Source organism: Scomber japonicus, chromosome 6 (assembly GCF_027409825.1).
Source record: "Scomber japonicus isolate fScoJap1 chromosome 6, fScoJap1.pri, whole genome shotgun sequence".
NCBI lineage: Eukaryota > Metazoa > Chordata > Actinopteri > Scombriformes > Scombridae > Scomber > Scomber japonicus.
The window spans coordinates 10,511,180-10,522,889 of record NC_070583.1 but is presented as its reverse complement, the minus strand read 5'-3'; the positions used below and the strand labels follow the sequence as shown (position 1 = coordinate 10,522,889).

The 11,710-nt window shown below is 37.6% G+C and overlaps 1 protein-coding gene across 1 annotated transcript; it reads left to right on the top strand.

Annotated features, from left to right (window-relative positions):
• The first annotated feature begins 2,687 nt into the window (after positions 1–2,687).
• On the top strand, positions 2,688–8,914 carry LOC128360868 (T-cell surface glycoprotein CD3 epsilon chain-like). Its single transcript, XM_053321408.1, has 5 exons — positions 2,688–2,944; positions 6,622–6,831; positions 6,927–7,073; positions 7,993–8,051; positions 8,693–8,914. The coding sequence occupies exons 1-5, from the start codon at positions 2,866–2,868 to the stop codon at positions 8,750–8,752; spliced, it is 555 nt and encodes a 184-aa protein (XP_053177383.1). The 5' UTR covers positions 2,688–2,865; the 3' UTR covers positions 8,753–8,914.
• The last annotated feature ends 2,796 nt before the right edge of the window (positions 8,915–11,710 follow it).

Sequence of the window (11,710 nt, the reverse complement as noted above, 5' to 3'; positions counted from 1 at the left end):
GGTTGGTGTGATATATCTAGTCCTTTCTTCCTTTCTTTCTTTCTTTCTTTTAAGAGAGCAAAATGACTAGGAATTTTTTCAGGAAGACAAACAAGGTCCAGACTCCAGCAAACCTCAGGTCAGTCAGAGAGGTTAAACTGCACAGTATTGTTACATAAGTATAAACAATGCACTTATAGGAATGATTTTTTCCTGTTTATGTTCTCTTGGTGCAGGAATGTGTTAGGTTAGGGTTATTATATTGTATTGTGGGTTGTTGTATTTCAATGAAACTAAACATTTTAAATACATTTCTAAGATTGCCTACATTTTTATTTTCCCCCATTAAAATAACACAGGAACAACCAACCCTGTAGTGTGTGTGTGTGTGTGTGTGTGTGTGTGTGTGTGTGTACCAACCCCAGGACGAGGAGAGTTGTCACAAATGCACAAGACATATTTGACGGTCCATATCTTTTGAAGAGAATCAGCCGAAGACCACTCTATTCCTACCTGACACTTTAGGCTTCAATTACATATTGAAAGGGAATCTATTCAGCATATTCAGCATATGGTTTATGAGGAATTAAAAGGAAAGTAAAAAGTGTGACTACCAACCCCGTTCTCTCCTACCTGTTAAAATATTCAGGGTTCATCCATTAATTCTGATTTATTACAAACGATCCCACTTATAAACCTGGGTCTTTGTGTAACAGCTGACGTGTGAATGTGGAACAGAATATTAATTACCATCAGATCCTGGTCGATCTGGTGTTAATGAAGTTGCCGTTGCCTTACCGCGTGCGTAAATGCGCACAGCCTTGTTCTCACTTTGGAGACTCACTTATCGTTTAAACTGCTGTATGGTGCTGCAGCCAGACATACAGTCAGCTGTGTGTTACTATCAGCTGCAGATTGGCGCAAAATATTTTGTTGGTCGGCCCATAAAACGGAGCAGATAGTGGGCGCAAATAACATCCTCAGGGAACGCCTCTGATGAAACACCGCCTGGCCCGCTGGCTGTTACGCGCACACAGTCTTATCAGTGGAGAGCCGTTATGTGTGCTACAAGCTGTCATCAATTCAAGCTGTCGTTTAACTAATTTGTCTTTGGGACTGACAAACACTCCTGCCAACTTTTAAGTTCAATGTGTGTGAGAAGTGTGTTTACGTGCACGCGCCATGCGATATCAACCTCTACTCAGACCACCGTGGATCAGTGAATTAATCTGCCCCCTGGTTTCTGCTCTGCTCACGTTTGGAACTTTTACAGTGTCGTTCTTAAGTGTAAAATCTGTTATTAAAATTGTCATCCTGCTAAATTATCCCCATTTTACTAAATGAACCTGTAATCACATGACGTCTTTTTTCTGTAACGGTAACGGAAGACAGTTACCTTTTTAGTATTACGTAACGCCGGTACATGTGTTCCATTACTCTCCAAGCCTGGATATTAGGAGATGAACAGACTGTAGTTTTCTATTCACTGTGTGAGCATGGCTGGTTACTGGTTTGAACCACTTGGGGGCAGAGACGCACTTTGATGTATCCTTACCTGTGTCTGCCGCCTGCGACAAAGAGCAAAAACACTGGTGGTATTCAACTTTTTATGGCTGACATGTTGAAAGTATGTAGACATTTTATTTGAGTTGGGGGTTAAATCCTACTGTATTCAAATATGTGACTGTACAATGACAAGTACATACAAGCATTACAGTCACAAATGTGTATAAATAGATTCATAACATCATTTTGAAGCTCTTCAGTTCAACATAAAGATTCCTCCAATGGGCTGTTTGACCTCTGTCCTTTTGGAGAAGAGCTACAGCACATCTGGACCATGATCCATTTATTACCAACATATTAACATTTGCAACAACACACCTGATATATTACTGTAGGAGCCTTTTATTATCCTCTGTAATTATATTCATAGACAACTTACCAACATTTGAAAACAAGACACTCTTGACCCTTTATTAATGACTTCAGGTAATTTATAAGCCTTAATTAAGCCAATTATTGTTAGCCTATAATAAACTTGCACACATTCACAGTCAGTTTATGACATATTAGATTAAATACTATGCTGGTAGCTGCTATAAGTCATGTAAAATGGGCGGTATCATAACCATTAGTTTTACAGTTTGTACAAAGCCAAAGATCTGTTACATCAGAGTGTTGTATATGACATAAAGCTCAGTTATTGCTCTATACATCAGCTACTGTACACTACTGCACAGAGATAGAAGTTTAAACATTTAGGAAACTCACACAAACCCAGTTTTACTGTAACTCTACAAAGAAGAGTCATACAGGTTAGTACCAAACCAGATCATAAAGCCATGAAGTTCAACAATACGTTGCACAGAAATTGTGTGAAGCACACACTACCAACTGCATTATGGTGAATTTTACTGCAACAAATGAGCATAAACATGTATATATGTATTACAGCAATACAATGTTTTCAGTACTAATGTCTCTAACTAAAAGTGCTAAAAGTGTGTTGTTGCAGGTGTGGCCCCTTCAATTATGAATCCAATTTTAAATCCAATAAGTAAATATAGGAGTACGTCTATCAGCTGTACACATTCAGTAGCACTTCATTTTGAGGTTCAACTGTGAATTCATCTAGAAAAAAAACAACACTTCCTGTGGGGTTCAACGTGTGTGTGCGTGTGCGTGTTAGAGAGAGAGAGAGAGAGAGAGAGAGAGAGAGAGTCAGGGATAGAACAAGCAGGTTTACTTATTTGAATCTGTTCGTCTTATTGAACAGGCAGCTTGATGTTATTTATATCTTGTAGTGAATACATTTAGAAGTTGAACCTATAGAGGAGAAAGATCCAGAAAAATTAGAACACAAAAAGTTATCATCTGGTGAAAATGAACAGTATGGGTGCTCAGGCTGTGCTCGCCGTCCTGCTCCTCACCATCGGCACTGTGGAGGCTGCTGACGTTGAAGGTAAATATCTGCAATTTTATCTTATTTGACATCATATTTCAAAGTCATAAACTTTCAACATAGCAACTAGATTTAAAAAAAACACATTCTGAAAAGAAATGTGACAATATGACAGTATAAGAGCGTTGCATACACGAACGTCTCCCATTTCCTGTTTTTTATTCATGCATCTCTTGATTATATTTTTTCTATTTGTTTTAACTCACTTTTTTCCCCCGTTTGTTTGATTACTTTGATCACTTTATTTATTTACTTAATTCACTGAGTTTCCTGAAAAGTATGGATATGTTTTATTATGATCAATGACTATTATTGGAAACATCTCAATCTGTGTGTAAATATTTGCAGTATGTAATATAAATGATCAGGATCTGATTTACATAAGATGATTTAAGCCTTGAAAACCACTTTGGTTCTTAGATAGTTGTCCTTTCCTGTTGAAATGTGACGGGAAGTCTTGATCAAGCAAGAGCGCTTTAACAAACTTGATATCTGTCCTTGTGTTTTAAGGAGGAGTAGATTTCAAGTGGAATGAATTCACAATGACCTGTCCAGGTGACGAGACCTCGAATTGGGTCAGGAATGGAAAAGAAAAAACAAAATTAGGATCCCAGAAGTCACTTACACTTACCTATGGTAGCGATACCAAAGGCTCTTACTACTGTGAATACTCTAGTACCAAATATTATTTCTATGTGGAAGGAAAGGGTGAGTTACAAATCTTGTGATTTTACATACATATAATCTGTGTTCATTGCATTTGCTGAGATCTCACTTGTTCTACTGCTGTTCTCATCCTCAAGGCTGTAAGAACTGCATTGAGGTGAACGCGATTTTGCTTGCAGTGGTCATCGTTGCAGACTTGATCTTCACAGTATTCGTGATTATGACAATCTACCGGTGCACCAAGAAGAAAAGTCCACCTGCACCTGTAGCTCATTCTTCCAAAGGTACAAATACACTAAAGCAGATCATAAAAAAGATGACACTAGATTACAGATCAGTCTTGGTTGAGTAACAGGTTGTCTATGATTCCATTTGGACTGAGGCACTTGTGCAATTTTTAGCTTTTGATACATAAGTAGATGTTTTTGATACTTGCTGATTTGTCAGTCAGCTATCTGCAGCCAACGAACTGGATTGTAAGTCTGCTCATGTACATGATACAGCTGCTGCAAATTCCACCTCAGTTATCTTAAAGTATCGAGGTGGACTCTGATGGGTGTTGATTTTAAAATATCTCATAATCCTTCTGTGTGTTTGGTCACATTATTTCTGTCATGATCTTTCAGCTACCCCTCGTTCTGGAGGCCGGGGTCCAAATGTCGGTGCTGAATATGAGGTTGGTATCTTGTAAAAAAACACTACTTTACTTGTGCTTTTGTTGTATTCAGCTGATTTTCTCTTCCAGAAGGACTTAAAATGAGTGCTGCAGTAATCTCCAATTATATTTCAAACCAAATTGTAAATAAATCAATATACAGACATTAAAGGCCTTGGTGCCCTTGGAAAATAATCAGAAATTAAGAATTAGTGCTCAGATGTGAGAGATAATTCATTTTAAAACACTGAAAGGTTTCTCACTTAATACCGTTCACATATATCTGTCTGTTAGATATGACGCTGGAGCCAGGGGACGGTTAGTTCAGCATAGACTGGAAAAAGGGGGAATACGGCTAGTTTACTGTAGCTGTTAACAAATGACAAAAAAATCTCACCACCTCTAAAGCATCATTAAGATATTAATATCTTGTTTGTAAGTAAGCATAAAAATGACACAATGTGGTTTTTAAGCCTCCAGATAATCACTGCACCTGGTCAAGAAAAAAAGTGAATCTACTGAGCACAACTGAAAATGTACCTCCTGACCGAGTTGTTGGTCTCTCTCCAATTTACTAAAGCCCTTTAGAGGCCAGATGTGACAGTGATTAACAGCTGTATCAACATCCATACTATAACTCCACCTTAATGCTGCTGATGTTGTGTTTTGACAGACTCTGAACCAGCATACCCGCGGCAACGATACATACTCCAAACTCAACAGGACCGGATAGAGACGAGTCACATGACTGTACCAGGTCACAGGCTTACACGCTGCACGGATGAAGGCAATCATACATGAACAACAATCACGCTCACAATAGCATGGAAACTCTGGCTTTTGCTCTTATGAATTTAAAGGGTGGAATCACCCTTTTTTATATTAAGTACCATGTAGCCATGCAGGTAGTTTAGGTTTTATTTGTCCAGGTATTCTCCCACTACCCAGTACAATAGAAATGAATAGCATTTCAATTGTTGTGCTCACAGTATTAAAAATTACATTGAAAATAATCAACAACAACATGCATTTCCAGAATCAGTGTGCAGGTTACTGTGAACAGCTTTAATTGAGGAGGAAACAGAGGAAATAGTCCCCATGGAAACAGTGCACGGTAGATTATTCTGCCATGTAGCTATGTGGATATCAGTCAACATGAGGAGAAAATATCTTGTTTGTTATTTGGATGTACTGGCCCTTTAATGTATAAATATGGTATTGTGTAGAACAGAGTGTTGTCATCATATAAAAATTGGATTTATTTTGTCATGTCAAATGTAGAAATATACCTGTTTGCTGTATATATATATGTTTATGTCATCATGAGTTCAGACATTTTACACTGTAAAAAAAAACCTGTCAAACTTAATGTAAAATGTTACTGCAACTGATTTTCGTCACCACATCAACTTCTTGTTTTTTTTGTATGTTTTTTTTGCTTCTGTTGTTTCTTCATGCTCATTTGCTGGGTTCATCTTCTAAAAAAATGTGTGTCACTAATAAATGAACCGCACTCCACATTGTTCTCACATCTTCTTTGCTCATGGTGGGTAACTTAGAGAGAGAGAGAGAGAGAGAGAGAGAGAGAGAGAGAGAGAGAGAGAGAGAGAGAGTCAGGGATAGAACAAATAGGCGTACCTATTTGAATCTGTTTGTCTTATTAAACAGGCAGCTTGATGTTATTTATATCTTGTAGTGAATACATTTAGAAGTTGAACCTATAGAGGAGAAAGATCCAGAAAAATTAGAACCCAAAAAGTTATCATCTGGTGAAAATGAACAGTATGGGTGCTCAGGCTGTGCTCGCCGTCCTGCTCCTCACCATCGGCACCGTGGAGGCTGCTAAGGGTAAATATCTGCAATTTTATCTTATTTGACATCATATTTCAAAGTCATAAACTTTCAACATAGCAACTTGATTTAGAAAAAAACACATTCTAAAAAGAAATGTGACAATATGACAGTATAAGAGCGTTTCATACACAAACGTCTCCCATTTCCTGTTTTTTATTTATGCATCTACTCTAAATCTTGTCTTGATTAGTTATATTTTTTCTAGATGCTTTAACTCACTTTTTCTTTTGTTTGATTACTTTATTTTATTGTGGCAGTGTAACATGTACAGATGATCAGTAGTTTTATGATCAGTGAGTAGTACTTTAAACATCTCAATCTGTATATATATATATATTAGCAGTTTGTAACAAACGATAAGAATCTGATGTACGTAAGATGATTTAAACCTTGAGAACCACTTCAGCTCTTAGATCGTCATCCTTTTCCGTTGAAATGTGACGGGAAGTCTTGATCAAGCAAGAGCGCTTTAGTAGCTTAATATCTGTCCTTGTGTTTTAAGGAGGAGTATCTTTCTGGAGAGGTGAATTCACAATGACCTGTCCAGGTGACAGCAACTGGAAATGGTACAGGAATGGAGAAGAAGTAGGAAACCAGAGCTCCCAGTCTTATACACTTCCCTATAGTGGCGATACCAAAGGCCTTTACTACTGTAAATATAACTTTGGTGAAGACCAGGGCCTCAAATATTATTTCTATGTGGAGGGAAAGGGTGAGTTACAAATCTTGTGATTTTACATACATATAATCTGTGTTCATTGCATTTGCTGAGATCTCACTTGTTCTACTGCTGTTCTCATCCTCCAGTCTGCGAAAACTGCTTTGAGGTGAATGTGTTTTTGCTCGGGGTGGTCATCTTTGCAGACTTGATCTTCACAGTATTCGTGATGATGACAATCTACCGGTGCACCAAGAAGAAAAGTCCACCTGCACCTGTACCTCATTCTTCCAAAGGTACAAATACACTAAAGCAGATCACAAAAAAGATGACACTAGATTACAGATCAATCTTAGTTGAGTAACAGGTTGTCTATGATTCCATTTGGACTGAAGCACTTGTGCAATTTTTAGCTTTTGATACATAAATAGATGTTTTTGATTCTTGCTGATTTGTCAGTCAGCTATCTGCAGCCAACAAATTTGGATTGTATGTCCGCTCATGTACATGATACAGCTGCTGCAAATTCCACCTCAGTTATTTAACTCATTTTAGTTCAAGGGCCACATTCAGGAATATGATCTCAAGTGGGCCGAATTAGTAAAAGCATTCCATAATCGTTGCTGTAATAATGTAAATTTCACTACTGCGGGACTAATAAAGGAATATTTTATTTTATCTTATCTTATCTTCTATCTTTAAACCATCTGTTTACTGTGGAAAATGCTTCAGAGAGCATAAAGTATTCTTTTAGGTTTTACACCCCTACTATCACATAATATCATGTCCTATTTTACTTAAGACATGAAAATTGAAATGTATTATTGAAAATAACAAGAACATAATGAAACCATAAAAAGGAGTCCGCATAACTACTTATAAAACTATTTGCATTTTGGGCCACATTAGCAAAAGTCGTCAAATTTTCGAAGCCATTTGGGGTGTTTTTATTGTTTTGTTTTTTCAGCTGTCTTATGTGTATGTCTTATGTATTGTGTTGAACTATTTTCCGGTGAGGGTGAAAAAAAAGAACATCTGAAGCAACGGAAAAATTGGATTTACTTTTCTGTGATTTTCATACTCCAGTGGGCCACGTTGGATCCCTTGGTGGGCCTGTTCTGGCCCACGAGCCATATATTTGACACGCCTGTTTTAAAGAATTAGAAACATTAGCATGAATTCAATTTTTAATCTTAAAATGTCTTGATCTTTCAGCTCCCCCTCGTTCTGGAGGCCGGGGTCCAAATGCCTCAACTTCAGCTTCAGCTTATGAGGTAGGTACTGTGTATAAAAACACTACTTTACTTGTGCTTTTGTTGTATTCAGCTGATTTTCTCTTCCAGAAGGACTTAAAATGAGGGCTGCAGTAATCTCCAATTATATTTCAAACCAAATTGTAAATAAATCAATATACAGACATTAAAGGCCTTGGTGCCCTTGGAAAATAATCAGAAAATAAGAATTAGAGCTCAAATGTGAGAGGTAATTCATTTTAAACACTGAAATGTTTCTCACTGAATACCGTTCACATATATCTGTCTGTTAGATATGACGCTGGAGCCAGGGGACGTTAGTTCAGCATAGACTGGAAAAGGCTAGCTTCTTACGGCTAGTTTAGCTGTTTACAAATGATAAAAAAAATCTCACCACCTCTAAAGCATCATTAAGATATTAACATCTTGTTTGTAAGTAAGTGTAAAAATGACACAATGTGGTTTTTAAGACTCCAGATAATCACTGCACCTGGTCAAGAAAAAAGTGAATCTACAACTGAAAATGTACCTCCTGACCGAGTTGTTGGTCTATCTCCATTTTACTAAAGCCCTTTAGAGGCCAGATGTGACAGTGATTAACAGCTGTATTGACATCCATACCATAACTCTACCTTAATGCTGCTGATGTTGTGTTTTGACAGACTCTGGCCCCTCAAACCCGCGCTGATGATACTTACTCCAAAATCAACAGGAAAAAATAGAGAGGAGTCACATGACTGTACCAGGTCACAGGCTTAAACGCTGCACGGATGAAGGCAATCATACATGACCAACAATCACTCTCACAATAGCATGGAAACTCTGGCTTTTGCTTTTATGGATTTAAAGGATGGAATCACCCACATGGCAAAAAAGTTTTTTTTATATTAGCCATGCAGGTAGTTTAGGTTTTATTTGTCCAGGTATTCTCCCGCTACCCAGCACAATAGAATAGCATTTCAATTGTTGTGCTCACAGTATTAAAAATTACATTGAAAATAATAAACAACATGCATTTCCAGAATCAGTGTGCAGGTTACTGTGAATAGCTTTAATTGGAACTACTTTATTATTATATTTAGCTATGTGGATATCAGTCAGCATGAGGAGAAAATATCTTGTCTTCATAAAAAAAAAATATTAGTTTGTCATTTCAAATGGAGAGATATACCTGTATGTAAATATATATGTTTATATCATTATGAATTCAGACTTTTTACACTGTTAAAAAAGAAAAAAGAAGAAGCTGATTTTCTTAAAATGTCACTGCAACTGATTTTCGTCATCACATCAGCTTGGGTTGTTTTTTTTGTTTTTTTTTTGTTTCTATTTCTTCATGCTTATCTGCTGGCTTCATCTTCTAAAAAAATGTGTGTTACTAATAAATAAACCGCAGTCCACATTGTTCTCACATCTTCTTTGTTCATGGTAGGAAACACCAATGTGCTTCTACAGATATAAATATGCGTTTCGTGAAGCAGCCTCAAAGCCGCAGCTCATATCCGTAGCTCGCCCACATGCACTCCATCACCATCAATATCGAGTCTCTTTCTTGTCTGAGTGACTTTTTATCACTGCAAATCATCATTCTGACTTATCTTTGGAAATGTTTTGCACATCTCTGAAACATTACACATGTAATTTACACCCCTGGAGTGCACAATGGAAATGTTGCGTCATGTATCGGCCTTGGTGTTTTTACCACTGTTTTTCCCAGCAGTGACTGAGCACAGCTGTACCGATGGAAATCAAAAGCAGGAAACATGATGCCACCTAATAGTTATTCTTCGTGCAACCTACTATATGATTGATAAATCTGTCATACTGTTTGTGTTATGTGAAAAATTTTGTTAGTGGAAACACACCCACACTTACTGTTCACTTATCTTCATCTACATCAGCTGTATGTTTGTGTGAAAGCAAAAACAAAGAAGAATAGAGGGTGGTGATGGTGGGGTGGTGGGGTGGGGTGGGGTGGGGGGTGGTAGGGTTGTTGTAAACGACGTGATCCCCTATCTGACTTTTCTTAAAGTTAAGTCAAAACGCTCCCACACACAGACCTACATCTGCTTGACAAGTGTGCACGAGTTTGTGTGAGTGTACATCCGTTCACAAACACACACACACTTGTGTTGTCGGAGCATACACACACCTCAGTGTGAGTACGTGAATGTGTGTTCACACAAGTCAGGAGCTGGTGGGGTGGTGTGTGTGTGTGTGGGGGGGGGGGGGGTGATCAGGGTTGTGTTTCTGAGTGGAGCTGTCTAAGCTCTGGTGTTTGATCTCTCTTCTCTTCCTCAGCTCCGGTAGAAAACTGCAGTTTGTAGCTTTGTGACAGCAGCGTCAAGAAGAAGGAGAAAGACTCAAGCAGTGATCAAAGAATCTAAGCTATTAGATTATCTGACATGGGGAGGCTTCCTTGAAAAAACAGCCGGAGTTTCTCTCCTCCTCTTCTTTGTTACTGTTTTATCCTTCCTTTCTTCTTTACCCCCTTCTTCCCCCAACTCTGCTTATCCTACTTCACCTTGTTGTGTAATTCTGTCTATCTCTGCTCTCTCCTTGTCTCGCTACACCCTCATCCATCCACATCTTTGGTGAAGCAGTTTTGAAACAGACTTCTGACTGAAATGCTTCCTCTCACTGGTGTTAAAAGACAACAGCCTCTGATGGAGGAAGTATTCATTGTTTTCCACCAAAACAAAAATGTAAAAATACTCCATTACAAGTAAAAGTCCTGAAGAACTTCAACTTAAGTAAAAGTACACGGGTGTTATCTGCTAAATGTATCAAGTATAAAAACTCAATATGTGATTTATATAATTGTTATATATGACATTATTAGGTTATAAACACTGATGCATCAATGCATACGCAGCGTTTTTCAATCATAGCTCGTCAAAGTAGAGCTGGTTTAAGTTTCCATTTAATGTAGGAATGATTACTGGAAGTTTCGATGATCAGCAGTTTTCACAAGAGTAAACAGTTTGAGAGCCAACCCCCTTTGCTTTACAAATGAAAGTCCAATGACAAAATACAATATGTCGACACATGACATTTAAAACATTTAGGGAGGTATAATGGGTCATTTTAATGCTTCTGTACAATCCTGTTTGCTTTTTTTAAAACTCAGTAACAATGTGATTTAAAATGTAGCAAAGTACAATAGTTCACACAAAGCATACTTAAGTAAAAGTAAAATTACAGATTTACTACTTTAAAAAGTGTAAGTACATAAAGAAACTACTTAATTACAGTAATGTAAGTAAATCCTCATATTTAGAAGAAGTTTGTGTTTGCTGCAGATGGGGGACATTATCTAACATGTGAGACAGCTGGCTTCATGAGATCACACAAGAATCCATTTTGTCAGACTTCAACTTATATGTCTGTGAGGTTCAGACCAATCAGAGTTGTGAATCCAGCTGCCTTGCACAGTAAGAAACGGATCTCTGTGGTAAACAGATGATTCATCCAATCACCTGCTACGTATTTCTGAAAGTGTTTGCCCTTTACCAAACGAGACGAGTTGTCACATGATTGTATATACCAATTGTGAGAATAAAACTTTTAGCTTCCTTTATTTATTTGCACAGGTAATAACAGGTAATAACAATACATTGAAGAATTAAAAAGGATTTTTATCAAGTCAACAACACAGTTTGTATGAATAAAAGTTCTTT

Excerpts from the sequence above, each read along its gene's own strand:
- LOC128360868 (XM_053321408.1), top strand. The coding sequence starts at position 2,866 with ATGAACAGTATGGGTGCTCAGGCTGTGCTCGCCGTCCTGCTCCTCACC. Across the intron at positions 6,832-6,926 it reads TTTCTATGTGGAGGGAAAGG|TCTGCGAAAACTGCTTTGAG; the intron begins GTGAGTTACAAA and ends CTCATCCTCCAG. Across the intron at positions 8,052-8,692 it reads CTTCAGCTTCAGCTTATGAG|ACTCTGGCCCCTCAAACCCG; the intron begins GTAGGTACTGTG and ends GTGTTTTGACAG.